Source organism: Zootoca vivipara, chromosome 10 (assembly GCF_963506605.1).
Source record: "Zootoca vivipara chromosome 10, rZooViv1.1, whole genome shotgun sequence".
NCBI classification, from domain to species: Eukaryota; Metazoa; Chordata; class Lepidosauria; order Squamata; family Lacertidae; genus Zootoca; species Zootoca vivipara.
In genome coordinates, this window is record NC_083285.1 from 9,432,985 (window position 1) to 9,457,859 (window position 24,875).

The 24,875-nt window shown below is 41.9% G+C and overlaps 1 protein-coding gene and 1 long non-coding RNA gene across 4 annotated transcripts in view; one reads left to right on the forward strand and one right to left on the reverse strand.

Moving 5' to 3' along the window:
- The window catches only part of TBC1D22A (TBC1 domain family member 22A), a 116,011-nt gene extending 91,573 nt beyond the window's left edge, over nucleotides 1-24,438 (forward strand). For all 3 annotated transcript variants that reach the window (XM_035128569.2, XM_035128570.2, XM_035128568.2), the window contains one exon: nucleotides 17,428-24,438. In XM_035128569.2, coding sequence (XP_034984460.1) covers nucleotides 17,428-17,556 — 129 coding nt within the window. In that variant the 3' untranslated portion in view covers nucleotides 17,557-24,438. The remainder of the gene's footprint in view (nucleotides 1-17,427) is intronic.
- Nucleotides 936-1,919, reverse strand: LOC132592746 (uncharacterized). Its single transcript, XR_009558250.1, has 2 exons — nucleotides 1,659-1,919; nucleotides 936-1,392 (listed from the first exon to the last, which is right to left on the reverse strand). It is a non-coding gene; the product is annotated as an uncharacterized LOC132592746 (long non-coding RNA).
- Nucleotides 24,439-24,875: the final 437 nt, after the last annotated feature.

Sequence of the window (24,875 nt, forward strand, 5' to 3'; positions counted from 1 at the left end):
CTAAACACTCAACACAGGCCCCAGTTATGACTCGGTTAGAGAAGGAACCTTCCACTGGTGCCATTTTGATGTCTGCTTTTCTGCATAATACCTGCATCTTCTGCAAAAAAAGAAAACCATATCCAAAAGCAGCATGGAAACTGCTTATCAGCCTTCTGAGGCTGCTATCAGCGATGTTGAATGTGTTGCGGTTATCAAAGCATTCGTTCAGGTTCATGTTATCATGTTTCTTTTTAGACGTTCCCATGCCAGCATGCTGTTTGCTGCATATGTGATAAATTTCAGTAAGTGAAGTCACTGTTTTGTGGCTGCTATTTATTTAATTCAGTATCTTGAAGTGCTTTCACAGTAGAAACCTCAACAATAAAAACAACTACCATATTTACTTGAGTCGAATCTAATGTGCATCCTAATTTTTGCAATGTAATTTGGCCAAAAAAGGTGCACATTAGATATCCCCCAACCCTACTGACCACCTCAAACTATCTTGTCTTATGGGAGGGGCTGCCTCCTTTTTTACAGTCTCTGCCACCCCTCTGACCCACAGGCTCCTTCACCGCCTGGGCACACTGAGGACTAGCCATGTGGCTGGCATGCTCATGCTGCCTGAGCTCGGGTGTCCACCCCAAATGCAGCCCAACAGCCTCCTGGCACCCCTCACCCGGATTCACCAGTTGCGCAGCCCTCAGCTCCGACTAGTCTGGCCGGGCAGCAGCTGTGTGCAAGGTGGTGAGGCACATGAACTGAGCAGTACAGTGGTGCTGCTGCCCGGCCAGAGGAGCAGAACGGAGCAGCGTGCCCCTCCCCTGGCCCAGTGGCGGCCGGCTGGGAGGGTGCACCTGGCCCCGCACAGCCAATTTGCAACCAGGGTACCCTATGTATTCAAATGTAATGCACCATCGCATCTAATGCACACCTTAATGTTCGCAACATAATTTGACAAAAAAGATGTGCATTAGACTCGAGTAAATACGGTAAAAACCATTTCATTTTTTTTTTGAAAAAAACAACAGAAAAGCAGTTCTTGAATAAAAGCCATTTCAAATCCAAGACAGAAACAGGCTGGGATAAAATTGTGCACCCTTGTTGAAAAAGGACGGTGCTGAAAAGACACCAGAGGTGGCACCAGTCTGGCATGTGATGGGGATGCTTGCACGTGCACTAGACTATGGCTGCACAGTCTTCCACCAGCCTCTTCCACTGTGTCGGATGGCCTGTTTTTAATGTTCTCATCAACCTTTCTTCTGTGACAAGATCTGTCCAGAATCTGTCAATCCGGTGGATGGAGTGAAGACTGTTTGATATGGATTGATTACGAAGCCAGTCATGGATTGAATGGAACAGCTGCATCACTTGCAAGTACATAGCTGGCGCACTGAGCACATCCAGTAACTGCAAAATAGTTAAGCGTGTGACTTCAGTTACATGTAGGTTCCAGTTACCAATACATTTAGCATCAGTGTGCTTCTGCTATCTCAATGCTAAATCTATAGACAAACAGCTTTAGTCTTTAGCTTATACCAGTCTTTGCATTTCCATAGTTTTGGCAGAACATGGTTTAGTGTTTTCTCCCTCTCTTTCAAAATACATGCAAATGGGGATTGTAGGGTCCTAATGCGTTGTTGTTCTGCATTTGCAGTAAGTAGGTCAGATTATACCTTAGTCTTTGGGTGCTCGCATTATGTCTCATCTGCTATGCAGTCTTCCCTGAAATTGATCAAGGCTTCTTTCAGTCTCTGCTTGGCTGTGGAAATGCGGCCGAGTTGTCGCTGCAGATTCTTCTCAAAGCTGCCACTCTAGCTCTGTCTTACCTTCCCTCTTCTCTCATTTGTTTCACAGCTGCAACACCTCCTCTAGGACAAAAATGAAAAATAAAATAAAATTGCAATCTGCTCCTTCAGGAGAAAAGTGCAGTTGAATCCCTGCAGTTGTCACAAATAAAATGAATGATTCACAGACATGGCAGGGAGGAAGTTAGGAAACTACCGTAAGGGTGGAAGGAGGAGTTTATGGCACCCAGAAAGGGTGCCATAAAGAAATGGGTGTGCAGCTGATTGTATCGAGGAAGTAAAAAGGAGGTATAAAGAAAAAGGTGGGAGTCACTTTCTGATACCATGTCTGGCGGAAGGGAAGGGATCTGGACTTGATTAGTATACTTGTTGCCATTCAGTTGAAAGATGATTTCTGCATGCTGTACTACCAGAACAATAGCAGAAGCTAAGATATGACTACACTCTGCAAAACTAAAGGTTCTACAAAAACAAGGCTTATATACCTTCATGAAAGCTAAAGTTGGTATGTACAGCATATCCAAAATTTGCTTCTTACATGTCATGTATTTTTGTGTTTTTATATTGTAAATCGCCCTGTGATTGTCAGATGAAGGGCAGTATGAGAATTTAATTAATAGAAACAAACAAAATTTAACATTCTGTGGCAACTGAGCATGCGCAGATTCCCCACTCCCCAGATTCTGTTATTAATTTATTTTTTATTCTGCCAACCTTGGAGTTCCTCCAAGCACACCAAGCAAAAATTCACCCCCATTTCTGTCAGCTCTCATCACCTGAGTTTACCTCTAGAGGAAGTTGTGGTTTTAAGGGTGGTGGTCCCCCCTCACCCAGTTTGCACAAGCACGGAGTCCAGCATATCAAAGCAAGGTTTCACAGCTCTCAGTTGTGGCATAATATAAAAACAACAAGAAGAAAATGGCTGTGCCGGTTCCCTGATTTTTTACACGGACATCTAAGGCTGGAGCTAGGTTAAATTAAAGTTCAGCCATTTCAGGGCATTTGATCACATTTAACTGGCTCATCCTTTCAAGCAGTAAAGGTCAGCTTCTGTTTGTGCTCTAACTGTCTGATAATTTGTGAAAACCACTTTTGTGTGCATTTATTGTTCAGTAACCGCATAAGGCAAGTTGCCATGTAACAGAGTTCTTGGCATTTGTGACAAATATATGAAGTTTGGGCATGGCCCTGAGCAATGGGCTCTTGTTTCAATATGTTTGAACTCTGCAAACGTTAAGTTTAAAGTTAACATTAAAGTTACGGTGTTAGTCGTGTGGCTTGCGGGGAGAGGGGGTGTAGGAAAGGGTTAGCACACATCTCTGCGGCATCCACTCATTCACACAATGGGGGCCACCATATGCTGTGAAATCTACACGTTTTGAGTTTCCGGGTGAATCGGATTAGGGTCTTCTGAGAGTTAAAATATTGTACTCTCAGGGAGAAATCCTGAACTCGTATGGCACAGTGAGAATTTAGAGCAGGCATCCCCAAACTGCGGCCCTCCAGATGTTTTGGCCTACAATTCCCATGATCCCTAGCTAACAGGACCAGTGGTCAGGGATGATGGGAATTGTAGTCCAAAGCATCTGGAGGGCCGAAGTTTGGGGATGCCTGATTTAGAGTGTGTGAATCTTCTGGCCATCCTCTGCAAACTTTGAATAGCTGTAGCACACTTCTAAACGTAAAAGTATACGGTATATAATTCCTAGGTGCCAGTCAAAAACTTTCCTCTACACCCATGCCTTTGGCTTTAACTATCTGTAGCCTTTTTAGAAGTGGGTGGGATTTTTTTTGGTATTTGGTTGTAAATAGCTTTGGGTTGCCTTGGGCAGGATAAGGCAACAAACACAATTAAAAAACAACCATTTGGAGGTACTCCCCCCCCAGGTTTACCTGTAGAATATGTAAGGTTCAAAGTTAGAATGAGGTGCATGGGGAGGGGGGTCAGTAATTGCTGTTAGCCATGGAAGGAAAGCTTCCATTCTCAAGAAGCTCATAGAGAACCTTTTTTTAGGGAGAGGGGTTTAGTCCTTTCCCCCCCCAGTGAGGGCACAATAGTGTTATCACCCCTCCTCATCCATCACAGTCTCCTTCCTCCTCCTCCCCCTACAACTGCTATTCAGTTGTTTATTTTTTAAGCCATGTATCATTAACTGAGAATTGTAATTGCACAAGTACAAATAACATCACATCTAACATAGCCCTATGAGCTACCTGAGTTTAGAGCAGCACTTTTCAGCTGCTGATATTTGTACCACTGCTTGAAAAGCATTGGCATAGAGAGGCACTTGCCTCCTGCATTTCTCCACAAGTCTCAGGTGCCTCGTGACTCCTGAAAGTGGCAAGAGCATGACTTGTACAGTGATGCAGTGGGGAGTTCTCTCTGAAGGCAGGAATTTTGTCTGTTGGGAACGCTTAACTGATTCTGTTACACCCAACGCAGAGAAACAAGAAGTTTGTATTGTATTTGAAGGAGATAAAACCAGAAAAGGCACACATGCTGGGTGGGGTACAGTAGACCAGCGTTTCTCAACCGGTGTTCCGCGGCACACTACTGTGCCGCGAAACACTGGCTGGTGTGCCGCGACGAGAAGGGCGATTTGCACTGTCACGTCACTGACCCGCCGGAAAGGAAGCCGGCCGGGTCACGACGCGAGGCGAGCGCCCGCGTCGTGACCCGGCCGGCTTCCTTTCCGACGGGTCAGTGCAGTGTATTGGCGGCCGCCAGGCACGTGACAATGCAAATCGCCCTCCTGGGGAGGAGGAGGCAAGGAAGGCTGCGCAGGGCTTCCCTTCGCCGGGCCAGAGCGGCGGCGGCGGCTGCCTGGGGCGGCTGGGAGGGAGGCGGCGGCAGCTGCGCGCCCGTGTCTGCCCGCCTGGGGTCTGTCCCCGCTCGCTCCGCAGGCTCTGCGCCTGGTGGGTCCGCCTGGCTACCGCGCAGCAGTTCTTCAGCGGCATGCTTTACCGGTACGTTTCCCCTCCAAACTAAACTTAATATAGGGCGGCACAGAGTTGGTGTGCCGCGGGATTTTTTTTCATAGAAAAGTTTGCCGTTGCCCAAAAAACTTTGAGAAACACTGCAGTAGACAGCCTCTTCTGTGAGGAGAGAATACTTTGTGTTCACAAGTGAGCTGGGCAACAAAATGGGCAGTGTGGAGTTAACACAGCCAGCTAATAATTCTCTTTCTCAGGTCATTTCGTTATTCCCCACCCTGCCCAAAGAAAGAAGCAATCCAAACATTCCCCTTAGGATTCCACCCCCTTTTGAAAAACAAACAAACAACTGTGACATTCTCCTAAGCATTGTGTTAGCATCCCTTCTTGTCGTTGGTAGCCTTTTAGCTACATAAACACCTTAACTCAAAAGCCAAGTTCATATATTTGATCATGCAGTAAATAATTTAGCCTTAAGTTTTCATCGGTGGCACCTACAATGTGTGATGCTCTTCCTGGTGAAATAAGAGAGGTCCCATCAGTATTGGCATTCCACCAGCTCTTGAAGACACACCTGTTTAGGCATGCATCCCCCTGAACTCCCAACTTTATAATTTGTTTTAATAGTTTTTAACTGTCTTGCTTTATTATATATTTTAAGTATGGATGTTTTTAATGCTGTGATTCAACTGGTTTATTGTGTATTTTAATTATTGATTTTATAGTTGATTGTAAACCACTTAGGAGCCATTTTCTCATTTAGGCAGTATATAAATATGTAGAACAGAAGGAACAAACCATAGTAGTATTACTAAATATAATTTTACTTGCCTATCATAGTCAGCACTTTTTTACCATGTATTTTGAATCTAGCTCTTCACAGTTTCCTGCTGTGTTTGTTTGAAGCCTCTTCACTGGAGCTCATGTTCTACCACTGAGCTCAAGGCCCAGTTTCTCCCAGGATCTACTTTTAGTTGCAATAATAAAAATTAGTAAGCATTCCAGATTTCCAGGAATTATTTCAAAAACTCACTTGCATTCTTGCTGTGTAAAATGGATGAAAAGCTGCTGCAAAGCCGGGGGAAAAATTAGAAAAAACAGTTTTCCCATAAGGCCTGCAAACACAACTTTATGTAGCTGCTTTTTGGCTAGGAAACGATTTCTATAAAGTCTGTCTCAACATTAATGCCCCATTCCTGTACCTATTATTCTCACTAAGGCCTATGAAGCTCTTGTATAATCCTTGAGAGATTTGTTAAACTTGAATCGGCTCTAGCTGAAATCTCAAATAAGAATACCGAGAGGCAAGTGTTGTTTGTCCAGACACGTAGTTTATCTTCTACATTTCTGCACTTGATTTGACCGTGATGAAAGCCTCATCACAAAGTAATGCAGTAACGGCATCAGTGTGGCAGAATAGCAGCATGAGTTACCAGCACGACGCAGCAGGCGTACAACAATTGGGCTTGCCAACTCCCTACTGCAACCAGCCTACCTCCGCAGCACGTACAGAAATAAATGAGGTGGTGGTATGTTTGGAGTGGCTCCAGCTCTTCAAAATGGGCCGAATTCATGCTCCACTGATGATTCAGGCATGTTGCCTTGTCTCTTTCATGTCTTGCTCAATATGTGCCACCATTTCCCCTGAGCATGGCTGTTTCTTCGCCAGTAAGTGATGCATCACCGCTGATCGCTAAATGAACTGTGCGGTTAAAAGAATCTAGCACTTTTCTTCTTCGTTATTTTCATTTTGTTTCCAGAGATTCCCTTCAGAGATGGTGCACTTTGCCAATGATTTTGAGTGCTCCCCCCTTGCTTGAGCCTTAGCAAGTGTGCACACAAACACATTTTTAAATGCACAGAGGTGTCCCTTTGGCAAAAAAGGAGAAAGCTTTTAAAGGGGGTGGGAAGCAAACTAGAAAATGCTGTATGTAAAATTCATCCTGGTAGTTTTTTAAAAATAATAATAATAATAATGACTTTCCATATTTTTTAAGCAGAAAATTACTGGCTTACATGTCTTTTCAAAACTAAATTGAACAGTTCTGTTCCCAGTTACTTGGAAATCAGCCTGTGTTGGATTCTAATGGCAAGAATAATTGGTTCAGTGTTCAGACTTGGATGTCTGTATACACAAGACACTCTTTAGATCACACTTTTCTGCATTGTTCTGTCTAGCAGCTGCATATCTCACAGTAAGGCAACAGTAGGTTCATTTTCACTAGTGTTAAAGCAATCTAGGCTAAGTGCATGAGACAGTTATATGCAATATCGTTTGTACTTCTTTTATAATTGGTCTCTTGCCAGGCACAGGGGCAGGACCATAAAACCAATGCTGCAGAACTCAGTGACAAATTGTTTAAGCTTACAAAGACATCATTTTTCAGATGAAAATAGAGACTGTCTATTTCAGGGGTCCCCAAACTTACCCGGCTTCGGGCTGGTTCCTCTGGCGCCGATCGCGCCAGACTCACTTTTTCTAGCGTGGGGCACCGCCAAAAATGGCTTCTGCACATGCACAGAATTTCTGGCACCGTGCCAACCCAGAGATGGGCAACCACACTGTGGTGCGCCGGTAAGAGCGGGTCGTACAATTGGCTCACGCGGGCCGCATCCGGCCCCCAGGCCTTAGTTGGGGGACCCTGGTCTATTTGATGATGATGATGATTATGATGATGATAATAATATAAATGTAAAAAGGGCATGTGGGTTTGTGTCCCCTTTTCCCCGAAACTGCTTCACCAAATCTGTTCAAATTTGAACACAACGTCCAAAGCGAATGTCCGAAGGCTCTTATAAGGTTTTCAAAGACAGATGCCACACCTCCGCCAGGTGAAACCCCAAAAAAACCCTGTTCCAGAACGCACCACTCAGCTGAAAGTGCATGCTGGGGAAAGAACCAGGTTGTGGCTGCTACACTGGTACTACACCTATAGAACCTTCCCTCTCAACAGCATCTCAGCTGCCATTTACATACTAGGCCGAAGCCTTTACAGACTAGGACAAATGGAGGTACTGACTCGCCTGGGTGGGGAGGTGGGGGAGGAGGGGACGGGATAGGTCAGGACACGGTGGGGCCAGTCACAGGGATGACCCGGGGTGTGGTGAAGAGGGGCCGTGATATGTCATGGGACGGGACAGGTTTTGGGGAATCACAGGGAAAACCCGCGGTTGGGGGGGAGGGGGCGGGATACATCATGGACTGACACAGGGTGGTGGCAGTCACAGAGATTAGCCACAGCATCGCATGGCAGGGCCAGCCAGTAATAATAATAATTTATTTATACCCCACCCGTCTGATTGGGCTGCCCCAGCCACTCTGGGTGGCTTCCAACATATATAAGAACATCATAATGTATTTTAAAGTTTGTATAGTTATCTCCTTGGCTCAGTGTGTGTGTGTGTGTGTGTGTCTGTCTGTCTGTCTGTCTGTCTGTCTGTCTGTCACATAACTCCATGTCCTCCAATATTTCTCCAATGAAAATAAGGGATGTCTAAAAGAAAAGTGGGACATTCCAGGATCACATCCGAAACTGGGATGACTTCTGTAAATCAGGGCTCTGAGCAAAGGACTATTGATAGGGCTGGGTGATACCTGGTTTTCAACATTGTGATATATCACCAGCTAAACATCACAATATTCTGATATATTGCAGTGTCTGAAATAAGGGTGAATCTATGTAGAGGCATCGGCTGGCTTCATGGTTTTTCCTGAATCATGATTTTTACATAGTGCGCATGCACACACACACACACACACACACACACACACACCCACCCCACAGGATCTGTGAAATATTGCCAGGTCAAAAATGATGAAATTGCTATCATGATATGCACTTCAAACCAGTTTTGGATGATATATTGATATATCACCCAGCCCTATTGATAGCAGGTAGGAACAAATGAGTTTTGCTTGGAATTAATGGGGAAAGAGCTTGACAGTCTTCACTCTGCTCACTGGAATCTTTCTGAGATTCACTCTTTTTTTAAAAAAAAATTTTTTTATTGAATTTTACATAGAGAAAAAAGAAAAAGGAAAAAAAGAAAAATTTAAAAAAGAAATACAAAGATACAAAAACAAAAATAACAATATTATCACACCTTATCTCTTCAGACTTCTTCACTTCCCCTTCTTACAGTCCTTGTTGATAATTAATTCTTACCATTTCCAAATATTAGCTAAACATCATAGAATTACGTCCTATCTCCCAATTCATGGCCTTATTCTTAAATAAGATTCACTCTTTTCAAAACCCTTCATATGTACATTTTAATCCTATTTGAGCACCTCTCTCTAACTTGAAGGTTATGACCTTTAATATGTAATGAACCTGTAACCTCAAGGGGGATGTTTAGCTCCCTCCTTTTCTCTACTTTTCCATTTGGCTTTTTATGATAACAGAGAGAGTTCTATGCCCCAGTTTACACTATCACTGTTGTTACATTGCGGTTTATAGTGAATTTTATTATTGTCATTTCATTGTTTGCATTTTAATGGTATGGTTGTCACCATGGTGTCTTTTGACCAAAAAGCAGAATAAAGAATAACCTCTCTAAAAACAGCATACTGAAAAGTGGGTTTTGAAAGGTATGGCCAATCAGTGTTTGTACCATGTTACCATTTCATACAGTGTGACAGAGTTCCTAAATGCTTCTGGGAGAGAAAACACACACTCAGGGTCCTGGGTTCAAGCCCCATGCTGGGCAAAAAGATTCCTGCATTGCAGAGGTTGAATGAGATTACTCTCGTGGTCCCTTCCAACTCGGTCCATTCTATGATGCTAGGATACTATTACCACACATTTGAAGCTTATGTAGGCAGGAGGGAGATTATTTGGCAGCTCAGGAATTTGAAAGTTTCCAAGTAATTCCTGTCAAATCAGCAGCAGGGATAGGATGAGATTCAGGTGGCTTTGGAAATAAGCCAGACCATTTCCCAAAGATCCATAAGTGATTCAGGTCATCTCCAAGCCACTATGATGCTCTGCTCATGCCCCTCTCTAACATGTGCTTTTTCACTTCCAGAGTATAACTCATGGTTGGGAGTATGGAGATTTCCACTGCACACTGAAGTATAGGATTGCAATCTTCTCTTCATTCATCTCTGAAAATTCTAAATGCTTTTATAAACCCAAATCGTATCTGTTTTACAAGACAGTCAGATGAAATTGCTGACCTATAACTTTCTATCAGGGCAGCTTACTTAGTTTCGGAACATCTTTCCCCCTAACATTGTGGTGAGTGCATTCATTTTTGTAAGTGCTGCAAAAGAACCACCTGGTGCATTTCCCTCAATTTCAATATAAAAAGCCCCTTTAGGAAAGGCAGGGGATAAACTAAATAGTGCTGTGTGAACAATTTAGTTGACCTGCCCGACTTAAATAGCCAAGCAATCGTTTTGTTTAGTTGGTAATTCAAGGCTGTCACTGGAGATGCCTCACTTGAAATAAAATTGTTTTCTTTTTTTGTTTCTTTCTTGGGTAGAAACTGAATAACAATGTCAATTATTGTCTTTATCAGTATGAAGCCCCCAGAGAAAATGAAAATCACAGGAGCCCTGTATACTTAGCTACACAATTCAATCAAAGCTGTTGATAAGAGGGGCAAATAGAAACAAAACAAAGAAAAAAAGCTTTTGGAGTATGAAATGGATAATATGCAATGAGGTGATGGATGCCTTTCTTTGCAGACAAGCTGATGGAAGAGGAACTATTTTCTTTTATTTCTTTTTTGCATCCAGCCCCTTATGGCCGGCTAAGTGCTGGTGCATTTAGATTTTGCTGTCTTACAACAAAACTGTCAGACTGCTACAGCTAGATTGAAAATAAGCAGAATTATGAATGTGTGTTGCTTTGTCATTGGGTTGTAAACAAATTAGATTTCGAATTCCTTCCAGAAATGGAGTTTTTAACGGATTGTCTATTGTTGTAAGCTCTGGTTGACTCTTGCAGGTGTAACAAAACGGAATGATCTTTCCACAGAATAGCTAATTACTTAATGTCTCTGGGCACATGGGTAAAAGAGGCCCATGCATTTTCGCAGAAATCCACTCCCTACTACCTGTCAATAATAATAATAATAATAATAATAATAATAATAATAATAATAATAATATATTTATACCCCGCCTATCTGGCTGGGTTTCCCCAGCCACTCTCGGCAGCTTCCAGCAGAATATTAAAATACAATGATTCACCCGGTATTAAAAGCTTCCCTAAACAGGGTTGCCTTCAGATGTCTTCTAAAAGTCCGATAGTTGTTTATTTCCTTGACATCTTATGGGAGGGTGTTCCACAGGGCAGGCGCCACCACCAAGAAGGCCCTCTGCCTGGTTCCCTGTAACCTCACTTCTCGCGGGGAGGGAACCACCAGAAGGCCCTTGGAGCTGGACCTCAGTGTCCGGGCTGAATGATGGGGGTGGAGATGCTCCTTCAAGTATACTGGGCCAAGGCCATTTAGGGCTTTAAAGGTCAGCACCAACACTTTGAATTGTGCTTGGAAACATACTGGGAGCCAATGTAGGTCTTTCAGGACCGGTGTTATGTGGTCTTGGCGGCCGCTCCCAATCACCAGTCTAGTTGCCACATTGGAGGACTGCGTTAGGCATAGGGAATATGTTCTTGGCGGCATAAACTTTCTTTTTCTGCCTTCTGCCGTGGTCAATACAATCATGATGTATATTCTGCCTGTCACCACTAGAACCATTGAAGCCTTAGAGATGTCATCAGGATGGTTGGTGTACCGATCAGCTGTTCAATGTGATGCATACAGTCCATTTTCTTTCCAGCTCACTGAGACTGCGTTCAGCATTTAATGAGCCTTTGATCAGCATGGGGGGTGGGCTTGTTAATTTGGGGATTTTTGTGGCTTGTTGTGGCAACCTCCTTTGGGTTCCGTTGACCTCTTCAAAATATGCTGGATTCATTTCAGTTACCCTGTCTAGCACTCATTCCACAGTTGTAAGAAATCAATCCTTTAATGTGGTCAAACCATTACCCCCCAGCTTCACCCTAAATTACAATACATAATCTCTTACATCCCTCTGTGCAGTTTTACTGAAACCTAAACCAAGATTGTGTGTCCCAAAGGATGCCTAATCACGTTTCCATGCTGTTTGTGGTTGCTATGCTATCGTTGTTACATTAAATGACCTGTATGGGTATATTGGATTCTTTATTTCTCAGTAACCGAAATATATATTTCACCCTTACTCGGCACCATGTTTAGTTGAAAGCTACTCCTTTTTAAATGTTACTAGTCCTGATCTGTTCAAAACGAAGAGAGTTGAAAAGAGAGCTGTTGGCAGGCCAGCTACTGTGTTAGAGAAAGAGACTAAGACAGAAATACAAGAATGATCTAGCATAAATGTAGGTCCCTGAAATGGTGTATGGATCTTCATTTGGGGCTGTGAAGTTTCCTGGTCAGGACCTGAATACCTCCCTATACCCGCAGGTGTCAGGGCATTTACAACATAAAATCACAATATATAAAGGGACCACAAGCAGGAATCTTTTGCCCAACATAGGGCTTCAACCCATGACCCAGTGATTAAGAGTCTCATGCTCCATATTCCATCTTCCATCTAAAGAGCTCAAAGTGGCATACATATTTCTCCTCCCCATTTTATTCTTACCACGACCTTGTGAGGCAGATGTGGCTGAGACACAGTGTGTTGCCCCAAGGCCACCCAGTGAGCTTCATGACCGAGTGGAGATTTGAACTCTGAGCTCCCAGGTTATACTCCAGCGCTCTAACCACTCCTCCACACTGGCTTTCTATAATGGTAGAGAATCTTGTTGGTTTCCTATGCTGTTAGGTAACAAGAAACCTATTAGTCCTCTGTGTAATTTCATGAACCCAATACTACCTTATGCTTTCAAAGATGTACAAACAAACATTCTTTATTTCAGTCCAAAGACCCACAAAAACAGTTTTGAAAGCAAAATACAGCAGGAATACTGAGAAAACATTCCCTATGAGAAACATTCCCTATGAGAAAACAGTCACTATGTTTTATCCAGAGCATGTTGATTTCTAATTCTTACTACCTCCGAAAGAAATTTTGTCACGGCCAGGGTAATGTCATTTGACTTGTCTTTGAGAATGTACATTTCCCCCATGTGACTTGACTAGACTTTTCTGGCAATGCTCTTGCAAGACTTTTGCTAAGAATGGGAAGTGAAGATAAAAAAAACAATATTATGCAGATGGATTCCTATTAGATAAAATGGAGATCCATCTAAGATTATTTTTCAAAATACATTGCATAGTGCCCTGAAAATATGCGGCTTTGTATGTGATTTGACGTATAAAAAGGGAGAAGAAGAAAAAGCCACCACCTGTCCAATTGTTAGCTTATTTTCTGCATCCTTTCATGAAACTGCTTCCCCTGGAAAATATGAAATTAATCACATGGAAAATATATCTCCCTATGTTATCAAAAGATTAATGGAAGATTGTTCTGTCAAAGTGTCACCTTTTCAGTTTCATCTTGTTGAAAACTGTCAGCCCTAGTTGACCAATTTTAAATGCTGACAGTGGAGTCCAATATAACTATCACTTATTTTCTATTTTTAGAGGCTGGTTCTTCCAGAATTTGACAAGGTTTTCCCCCACCCCCACCCCCAGACTAATAACAGAATTGTCAAAGAAATCAGCTATAAAAGACAACATTTGCTGGTTCGTTCAGGGTTGAAGCATGGTATGTTTCTGGATCCACATCTGTGAGATCAGAGATAATTTCGAGGGAGATGAATAAAAGAAGTCAGACCACACTGTTCCAGCTTTGAATATTGAAATGTTCTCAGGGTAGTGACATTTTAAAAGGCATTGCAGGTGTGCTACATAAAAACAGGAAAAATAGTTTTGTGTGTGTATTGCCATTCAATCTGATGCAATGGCTTAGAAAATTTGCTTTTTATGATGTGTTCTGCATGTGTGTTTGTGTCACATATCTGCTTTAAGATCTAGCTATTCTCACTGGTGTGTGGGCTGACCTTTTTGTCTAAACACAGTTTAATCTTTTCTATGAATCATGCTTGTGTTCTGTTTGATCTATTGGTTGAAAGGTCAGGGAATGTGAAAGAAAGGTTAAAAATAAGATAAGAATGTTCCTTTTCTAGGCAATTGGCTTGCAAGAAACCTGCACTCCATTGAAGGCTCTAAAAATATAGGGAGGAAAAATAATCCCTGAATTTTTGGTCTTTCTAGTTGTCACCAAGAAAAGTAAGAAAGTTCAGCATTAAATCAGACTACCAAGATTTAATAAGCTGGATCTTGAGTCATTCAGCATATATTGATTGTTTTCTTGTAAGCAGTAAATGGAGAGAGGAATTAGAACTGTTAAACGACCAGGTGGAGTTTATAAGTGACACTGATTTATGGCATATCTAGAATATGTGGCTCCAGATTCACCTAATAACTTATCATTGGCATTTTGAAGTATTTCATGAATATACATTGGATTTCCACTGAAAGCTTTTTACACACACATTTATAGAGCTATACTCATTGTTACTGCTAGTATCCTATAGTGTTAAAGAGCCCAGCAACAACATTTTAATATTAAATTATATGTGCAGTGTGTATAATATTTACCATAGTGCTGATGTATCCGATGTCCTAAATAACGTGTACATTCCTGTTATTTCCAAAAGCCGTGAAGCTTTAAGCTTTCCATAGCTCATGAGATTACTAGCTGGTTCCTATTCCAGTTGCCGTTGAACTCCAATAGAGCATAAGTTGTGTGTTTTGAGCAACTAATGCAGAATCAAAGTTGTGAAGAAATTCCAAACTGTTAATAATTTTAACAACAGAACGATAGATTTGTTTATTCAAAGGCATGGGAAGACAAAGGTAAATAGAGCCCATACTCTCACTTCCACCAACATGTAATATGAACATTTGTGCATATTTCATGCTGTTCTATTGAGCTGAAAGGATAATAGGAATTTGGTCTATGGCTGTCAGGGACTGGACTGAGGAGGAATGGTGGAAACTGCCACCCCTTCCTCAACCTTCCAGGAAGACAGTATAGATTTACAACAGTGTTTGCAGAAGGTCATGGCTTTGACAGAAGAGGGGCAAAGCTGGGAGCTAATGGGAGAAGAAAAACAGAACCAGAGCAGCCGGCTGACACGCTATCACTAGAAAGCATTCTCCCAGAACCCAGTGAGCAGTGAAAGTAGGAGAGCAAAGAGTTAAGAGGCAAATGGCCTTAAGCAGCCACCGTAAGGGGGGGGGATGTTGTTGAGGATTGAGAAGGGAAGGGGCGGTGGAGCTTACTTGGAGAGGCACCATTTCTAAGCCTCTCTCTGTGAATATTGCATTAAAAGACTTGGTAAGAGTTTCTTGTCTATTGGTTACTGGCAGCCTGTTGTGGGGAGGGAGGACCGGATTCCTGGAAGCCAGGCAACGACTGCATTGTGAAATGTATACTACATGGTTGAAATTAGGGATGGATAAACAAGTTTTTCCCCCGACCTGCCTTCTTTTCATAGGTGTTCACTTATAAATCCATTGCTGTCTGCTTTCACATGAATTGTGCGTTCTTTAATGAGACATGGACATTGTATTTAAATATATGTATTTGAATTTGTTTAGCTTGAAAGCATTTTGAAACACATTTTGATGCATTTTTGAAGCAAGAAAGGTGTTGGAAAATTCAGATAAGTGTGAAATCCAATGGCTGTCTTTCCAATCCAAATATTAGTGCAGGATCTCTGGATCAGGTCTGTTCATATTGGAATTTCCAATGCTCAAACATGCCTGTGGTTTTTCTGGCTCTTGAGTTGTAGCAATCATAGAATCATAGAATTTTAAAGTTGGAAGGGACCCTGAAGATCATCTAGGCTAACCCCCTGCAATGCAGGGATATGCAGCTGTCCCATATGGGGATTGAACCTGCAACCACTTGGTGTTATCAGCACCATGCTCTAACCAACTAAACTATCCATTAAAGGACCCATCCATTATCTGTTATTTTCAAGCTTTTTGGATGTGAAATGGTTGAGAAAACAAGCTCTGGGAATAGAAACACAATTAAAATTGAGATAAAGTATCTTTTACCTCTTAATTATCTCGACCTTTGCCCCATCTGCACTATAAATTTAAAGCAGTATCATTCACTTTAAACAACCCCAAAGAATCCTGGGAACTGTAATCGTTACTTGAACTCATTACAGTGGTGCCTCGCTAGACAAATTTAATTTGTTCCAGGACTCAATTCGTCCTACGAAAAATTCATCTAGCGAGTCGCGGTTTCCCATAGGAATGCATTGAAACTTAATCAATGCATTCCTATGGGCTCCGGGGAACTGGCGGCGGCATGGGACAGAGACCTCCGAAGCCGCGTCCCGTGCCGGCTGTGCGCAGCGAGGCAGCAGGGGGGAGAAGCTCTTCTCCCTGCCGCCGTCTCCCGCCTGCCTTCCCCCACCCCGCCTGTCACACAGCGGGGATCGGACAGGCAGCGGGGGGGGGAAGCGGAGGAAGGAACGGATCCATTCCTCTGCTTCTGCCCCCTTCTTCCTGCGCTAGTGTTCCTCTGGTCTCTGCCAGTTGCCGCTCGCGGCAACCGGCAGAGACCAGCAGAACACAAAGGGGAACCAGCTGTAGCAAGGGAAGAAGGCAAAGGAAGATCAACTGTCAGTGCCTCTCAGCTGATCTTCCTTTGCCTTCTTTCCGCACTGCAGCTGGTTTCCCTTTATGTTCTGCTGGCCTCTGCCGGTTGCCGCGAGCAGTGAGGCGCAACCGGCAGAGACCAGCGGAACACTAGCGCGGGAAGAAGGGAAGAAAAAAGACAAATGCCTTTTGCAAATAGGTTTTGTGATCAGAGGTTTTTATGGCCACGCTTCGCAAGACGAAGCAGCGGCCATAGAAAACCTCGTCATCTTGCGAGGCAACCTCCGATCGCAAAACCTATTCGTATAGCGAAAAATTCGTCTAACAGGGCATCCGTCTAGCGAGGCACCACTGTACTTGAATATTCCTATTTTGTAGCAGCTATGCACATTGAAGGGTTAATATGATGACTATGTGTTTGCCAAAGGTATGCCATTGCTTCTTTCTTGCAGCAATGTGGATTGCAATGTATGCAAGCATTTTTTTAAAAACAGACTGAAGGGTTCCCTGTCTTAGATGGTTGAAGCCATGACTGATGCAAGATTAAAGGCGTATATTCACTTTGTTGTACTCCGTAGCTGCCTTAGAAAACACCTTTCCAATAAATATCATTCACCTGTACTGGAGAAAATGAGAGATGGGATCTGCAATAAAGATACTTAGATTAAACCTAGGTATTCATGAAATGAACAAATAACAAGAAAGGTGTATGCACAGATCTAGATAAGAAAATTCCAGATGAGAAAGATGTAACAAATAATTTTTTAGAGTTGTCTTCTCCTCTCTTTTACCATTCCCACATCTATTAACAGCTGGATGAGTTTCCATCCTTACCAATTATGGTTAGCTAATTTATTTGGATTTTTGTGCTAAAAATCGTCACATGTAGGCTTCCGAAAAGCAAGTTTTATTTTACCTGTGTGCATGCAGATGTTCAAGATCAAGCCATTTTAGAAATGGTCACAAGTAACATTGGAGTTCAGTCGCACAAAAAACAACAACCCACCCCAAACAACAACTGACGTTTACTGAAATAGTTGTGTAATAACCTATTCTGCTGTCTTTTTCTTCTTTTCCCAAGGAACTGCTCATCTTTCTGCAGAACTTGCCCACGGTGCACTGGGGAGACGAAGATATCAGTGTCCTCCTCGCAGAAGCCTACAGACTGAAGTTTGCATTTGCAGATGCCCCCAATCATTACAAGAGATGAAAGCACCAGAAACCATATACAGTACAGCCAATCTGTCTGCTATGGCATGGGATCATTTTCATTATTCTGGTTGTGCAGACACAATTACTCGCTCCTGATTTCATACGAAGCGTCCCAAAATAGTTCAGCAAAAAAATGTGGTTGGTGGATTACCAAAGAAATCGGCAAGCCAGGTCATTGAGAAGATTGTGATTGACTTAACGTTCATGCTGAGTGGCTACAAAAAAAATTGAGTCTGCTTTTGCTTTTATTCTCCCTTTTTCTTTTTATAGTTACTATATGAATGAAGAAAGTGTTTTTTGTTCATTGGTATCTAATGACTTATTGTCTTGTCTCCATGAGCCTTGTTCCTAGTTGATTGTATTCATTATTTTGATGGAAGTATTATTAGTCTCTGGGGTACTTGTGAGCTAATAGGAATGATCTGTCTTGAACGGAAAATGAGGGCAGATGTGTATCAGGCAGTAAGGTCATCTAAGGGCCATATGGACTTGCTTTTGATTTTGGTTTGAAATTTTTAAAAAATTCCTTTTAATGTTATCTTTGTTTACAGCGTGAAATCTAGGAACACAGATTTTAATGGAAAGCAACATCTAGAATTTGAAAAGAATGTCACTTAACTTGGGTGCTATACCCTGTGGTGTGGAGATAGTTTTGTATAAATTATTTCACTTTCAAGTGTCTGAACTGTACTAACTAAAAAAGAAAAAAAATAGATTTATTCTGCTGTAATAATGTATACATAATTTAATGCTTTAAAACTATCAAATATTTTTTCAGCACATAGACTTTTAGCTTCAATGCTTTTTTTTCCTAGTAAGATTTTTACTTCACAGTGAATATATTTTAATACGTTATTGCCTTACCTGGAATTTCTAGCATGGTAGGAATACTTGACGGAAAAGTCATGTATGCATTTTTAGGCCTTCCATCCTTGACATAGACTGGCTTGAGCATGGAAAAGAAGCACAGATGGATAAAATTACCTGATGACTAACAACCAAGATGCTGTCCCACCTCCAGAATAAACTATGGATTTTGCACTGTGTAAGGGAAGGTGACTGGTGAAGACTTGATTCCAGTCTGCCCTCTTTCTTATCAATCAGGCTGGCTGATTGGTTAACATGCCAGCCTGTGTGTGTGTGTGTGTGTGTGTGTGTGTGTGTGTGTGTAGATATATAAAAAAAACAGAACGTGTCAAGTCAATTTATCTGGAGGAAGTCACCTGCATACAATTGACATGCACTTAAGGATTTTGCACAAACTGATCGGGAAGCTTATCTCACTTGAAAAGCAGCTAACAAAATTCTTCCGTTATTTTTGTGACCAAGTTCTTAAGTTGTGACTAAGTGGCAGTACATTATAGAAGGCTCCATCAAAAGTTGACACTCCATTCACTTTTTCTCCAAATAGCAGGGATGGGTAGTAAAGTTTTTTCCTGTGCTGTATCACTTTAGAACAGGCACCCCCAAACTGCGGCCCTCCAGATGTTTTGGCCTACAACTCCCATGATCCCTAGCTAACAGGACCAGTGGTCGGGGAAGATGGGAATTGTAGTCCAAAACATCTGGAGGGCCAAAGTTTGGGGATGCCTGCTTTAGAATAATGGTATGGCATTGCATATACACATACAAATTCATTGAACATGGAAATCTGGAAGGCTAGTATGAATAATTTTTTTCTCCCTGATATGCTAGATTTCTGTGTGCAAGTAGGTTTGTTGGAGGAGCATTCTAGAATGTGCCTGCTGTCTGAAGTGTGATTGATTCTTGTTGATCAAGTAAGTTTGCATACTATCAATCCCAAATTAATTTATACTGTAAATGGAACAACTTCTTTTCAGGAGTTTTTTCAAGTGTGCCTTTAAGTCATTTTTGGTTTGGGGGAATTTTTTTTGCCTTTCAGTTTGGCTGCATATGTTACCTTACTGCTTGCCATATGTATAGATGCCTGAACAGAGAAGAACCATAGGCAAGATTGGCCTAAAAATGTGGAAGATGCTTATTCTAAGAGGCTATAAAGATTTCTTGGGATTAATTTCCTTAAGGTATGATTTACAGATTAAGTTCAAGTGTCTTAGTATTGAGTTGTGCATTTAGATTGCTTGGGGACATTTGACTGTGAAACACAGTCCCGTCCAATACATCATTTGTTTAATAAGCAAGATTGCGCTCTTACTTTCGCAGTAGAGAGGTGTGGCCTTTTTCACGGCGCTAAAATTGTTGTGATGTTCCAGGACAACAATAAGAATAATTTGGTGGCGTTGCATTACCTGGGAGATCTTACTGCACCGTTACTTAGGAGTAGCAGCAGTAGATATGCTCCCTTTTATCTTCCATGCAGGGATTTGCTATGCATGAGAATACAGAACTCTTGCAGCCTTACTGGGCATTGCTTTAGGTTATTACACACTAATACTGCAAATAGAGATAAAATTCTGTGGCATGGTTTAGCATGTCTACAGGTCTTAAGATGTGTCTTCCCCAAGCATCAGGATAACTTCTAATTCTGTGTTCAGTATAAGATTTCTCTTTTAAGTTTCTCTTCTTTAAGTTTACAGTGTCATTGTGCCTAACAAAGTATCTGCCAAGAACAGAACACCCAAAGCAAAAGGTAGAATACAGGAAAGTCTGTTGATAACAGCGAACATTTTATTTAATAGCAAAAGGAAGAATGGGCTGCAGCATGCATTAATGATGGGGCTTTTTAAATATGTCATTATTTATATAGGAATTTGAATGCTGAGGCAGGGGTGCAGACAAGTTTACTGTGTTAGATGCAAGTATACAATAAAATGTGTATATCTTAAAAACACACACCTTTCCTCTGTAAAGATCCATTGAGTTACCATCTCAACTTCCAGGCTCCTTTAGGATCTCTTAAGTGTTTCTCATTTAAGAACCGAATGCTATCATGCCGCAAAAGGGATTTACATTTGTAAGAGACAAATCTTGAGCACATTGGTAGATGAGGGTAGAGACTTCTCTAAATGCATAACTTTTCATTCTTGTTTTATATAAAAAGGGGGTATTATACAGACAACTAAATTCATGCATACTCTCCCCTATATACTATTCTATATATTCCCTATATACCTTTTTCTTAAAGGAGAATTATGCTTGGCTTTTGATAATTTTGTATCTCAGGTAAATGCCATCCCAACCAAATGTTATATGGAAGAAAGGTTTTCCTCATTTTTATACTCAGTTATTAAAAGTATAAAAGTAAAAAAAAACCCACAAATAGGTATCTAATAGATATTTTTATGTTGATATTTTTTCAGCATAGAAAGAAATCAGGACACCTCATTAATTTAGCCTGATTTGTAATTTAATAGAGTTCATACAGGAGGCACTCTGTCATAAACGCAATATTAGCTAACAGCTGTAACAAAAGAACCGTACAGCACAGATAACCAATTTATTTCTATAGTATATGCTTAGAAATGTAAATAGTAAGCAATATATTGAATTATGTAAATACAATACAAGGAAGAATATAACTATCTTGCATTCATCTGTACATCTTAAATATAACAAACTAGTTGCACTAGTCTTTAATTTCTTATGGAAAAACTCATAGATTTGTATTTAACTTGAAAACTCTACAATAAAATGTAAGTACCCAAGACTCACTCTCTCACTCTCTCTCATATATATTTATATTTCTGAATGAATATAGTATCTGGTTTAAAATGAATAATCCAACTCTTTGTATCACATTAACGAGGTGTAACTGAAGAATGGGTAAGGCTCAAAAGGTGTCATTTGATACCTGCAATACTATGTCCAGTTCTGGGCACCACAATTTAAGAAGGATGTTGACAAGCTGGAACGTGTGCAGAGGAGGGCAACCAAGATGACCAAGGGTTGGAAACCATGCCTTATGAGAAACAGTTGAAGGAGCTGGGTATGCTTAGCCTGAGAAAGAAGAGACAGAGAGAATATATGAGAGCCATCTTCATCTATCTAAAGGATTATCACATGGAAGAGGGAACAAGCTTGTTTTCTCCTGCTCTGGAGGGTAGGACTCGAAACAATGGCTTCAAGTTACAAGAAAGGAGATTCTGACATACGGAAAAACTCTCTGACGGCAAGAGTTGTTCAGCAGTGGAACAGTCTTTCTCAAGAGGTTGTCTACTCTCCTTCCCTGGAGGTTTTTAAGCAGAGTTTGGATGACCATCTCCCATGGATGCTTTAGTTGAGATTCCTGCATCACAGGAGGTTGGACTAGATGACCCTTGGGGTCCCTTTTTTAACTCTACAGTTCTATGATTCTATGAAGTTATTGGTCTTAAAGAAGCCATGTAATAAAGACCAAAGAAGAATTTGCGTGCTAACAAATATTTAAGTATAGCTAGAAGCAAACAAAGGGTGGAACCCGACCAAGTTGTTGTGCTGGCGGAAAGACTTCGGCTTGTACAATGAAACTTTAAGAACTATTCTGCTATAGCTCTAGGGAGAAATGGTATGGGGTTGAATGCAGCAAGCAGGAGAAACTGTGTTTGGGTTATCCAAATTAAGTTGCTTGGTACTAATATTATTCGGGACAGCCTCCAAGAATTACACTTTGTGCTCTCTGTGGGTGAACACGATCACTTCCTCTGGTTTTAGTTTGTAAGCTAAGCTGTCTCTTAAGTTTCCACTAGATTCCAGAAATCTCTTGAGCAATATTCCTCTTCAGGCCTTTGGTTGATCATTCTACAGCCTTCTCGTTGTGTCTGTGGGAAGGGGGTGTTATTGTTTTGCTGCCTTTTACTTGTTTTTCTACTGTATTTTATTCTGTGAACCGCCCTGAGATCTATTGATAAAGGGTGGTATATATTTCTAATAAATAGAATAAAATAAAATATACATTTCAGCTCAGAAGTAAGCCCCATTCATAGAATTATAGAGTTGGAAGGGACTACGAGGGCCATCTAGTCTGACCCCCTGCAATGCAGGAATATTTTGCCTAATGTGGGGCTCAGACCCATGACCCTGAGATTAAGGGTCTCATGCTCTCCTGACTGAGCTATCACACAGGATTGCAGCCTCAAACTCTTCCTCCCCCCCAAAAGAAAAACACAAATCCCTAGCGATAATACTCTTGCTACTTGCTGTGACAGGAATGGGAGAGGAGTGTGGCACTAAGATGCCACGTGTGTGAATTGTACAAGGGCTTCTCTTTATTGGTAAGCTACATCATGGAGTCGGAATAATGCCTGGGGTCACACACAGCCCCCGGGGTGAGACAAACCTCTCTGGCATCTTCCTGATGAAGCGCAGCCCGGGACGTCCATAAATCCCCAATCCTGGCACGCTCCCAGCGAAACATATCAGAAGACTCTGTGCATGCTCTTTTCAGCAGTTCAGCAGAGTAGCAGAAGCAAAGCGGAGCGTTGTGTGTGCATTCTAAGTACAGTATTTATTAAGCAATATATACAGCACAAAGCAATCATGGCATCTCTCCTCCTTCTCCAAGAGATGGAGAAAGTACAACAGTACAATCACAAACGGAAGAGAGATAATTCAGGCTTCCATTCTCACACTTTCCAAGCCTGGAAAGTAAACACAGACGTGTGATATAACAATCGCATATCCAGCAACGGAGGCGTGAAATGCTAACATCCTCCCCCTTTTCAGGTAACCGTTGCTGCATCTGCTAGCCTAGCCGTTACACTATTAAACATACAGTTGTCATACACATAACAGACTCCTGTAGTACCTGTTCCATCTGTGGGACCATCTGCAACTGGTCTGGCCTTGTGCCTGACCATCTTGCCCTTCATGGCTGTTAGCCATGGCTCAGCATCCTTGTGAGGACACACCCTGTACCTCTTGGAAGTTTCTAGGTTCAAAAACCTAGAAGAGGCAAAGGCTCAATAAAATACATTTGTGGGTGTATGTTCAGCTATGGAGATGGGAATAGATTGTGTTGTCTGTATTTCAAAGTCTATGTTAAAACACACACGCAAGAAACTGGAAGAGAAATAGGTGTGCCAGCAAAATGTGTGCATGGAAAATTAGCCTGCTCTCTTATGGATCTTGAGCTGAACGTGTAAGCCTCACTACCTAATTTTGTTCACTCATTTGAAATTCCTGGTGCATGCCTAGAGTAAGGAAAGGTTTTCATCACAGAGAATCCAAAGCTGGATTTTGTCCCTCCTCTCTAAAAGTCTATTTTATGGAAAGCATAAATTAATCCAACTTTGGTTGGAGCCCTGCTGAGAGGAATCAAAGGAGATATATAGGTTTATCAAACGCTAAGGAGAAAATAATAACATTAATCATTTATTTGTGTCTCATGCATATGTTGATTTATTATTTCACTCTATAAACCTTGTTTGTTAGCAATTGGTGTACAGATAGCAAAAGTCTCGGTGTCTAAGATAATGACAGTAGTCTTTCAATTTCAAATTATCTCATACCCATTAACCAGCAGGGTCACATCAAGGAAATCCAAAGGAAACACAGATTTATTAAGGAGGATTATTCGGGTGGGGGGGGGGGAGAGACACTTTTTTGTTTTCAACAACAAAGAAATCTCTGAAGAATCTACTCATTTGTTTCATCTAGGTGTTTATTTGTATTTGCAATTTATATTTGCTGGAAGTGGGGATCATTCTATTGGGACACAACAAAGGGAGCGGGTTAGATTTAAAGCAAGACAATCCAACACAAATAATAAAGTAGTCGCTGGTGGCAACATAAATAATAAAGTAGGACGTGGGTGGCACTGTGGGTTAAACCACAGAGCCTAGGGCTTGCCAATCAGAAGGTCGGCAGTTCGAATCCCTGCGACGGGGTGAGCTCCCGTTGCTCGGTCCCAGCTCCTGCCAACCTAGCAGTTCGAAAGCACGTCAAAGTGCAAGTAGATAAATAGGTACTGCTCTGGCGGGAAGGTAAGCGGCGTTTCCGTGTGCTGCTCTGGTTCGCCAGAAGCAGCTTAGTCATGCTGGCCACATGACCTGGAAGCTGTACGCCGGTTCCCTCGGCCAATAACGTGAGATGAGCGCCGCAACCCCAGAGTCGGTCATGACTGGACCTAATGGTCAGGGGTACCTTTACCTTTAGTTGCTGGGCAATCTGGCAATCAACTTAATTTTGCCTCACACCTTGCATGCACAAGCATCCACAAGGCTCTTTCCAGGTTTGACCCCCACCCCCACCCAAAAAAACAAGCTAGAGAGAAGCAATCTGTTGTTGCAAATATAGTGTTGAGGTGTCTGCTTGGTTGTGGTGCGTGTGGTGCCCATGGCAGTTTCAACAGCTGGGAAATGTGTCCACAGGAGTAAAAAGGTTGGTGACTCTGTTTCTATTGTTGCCTCATGCCGCTAA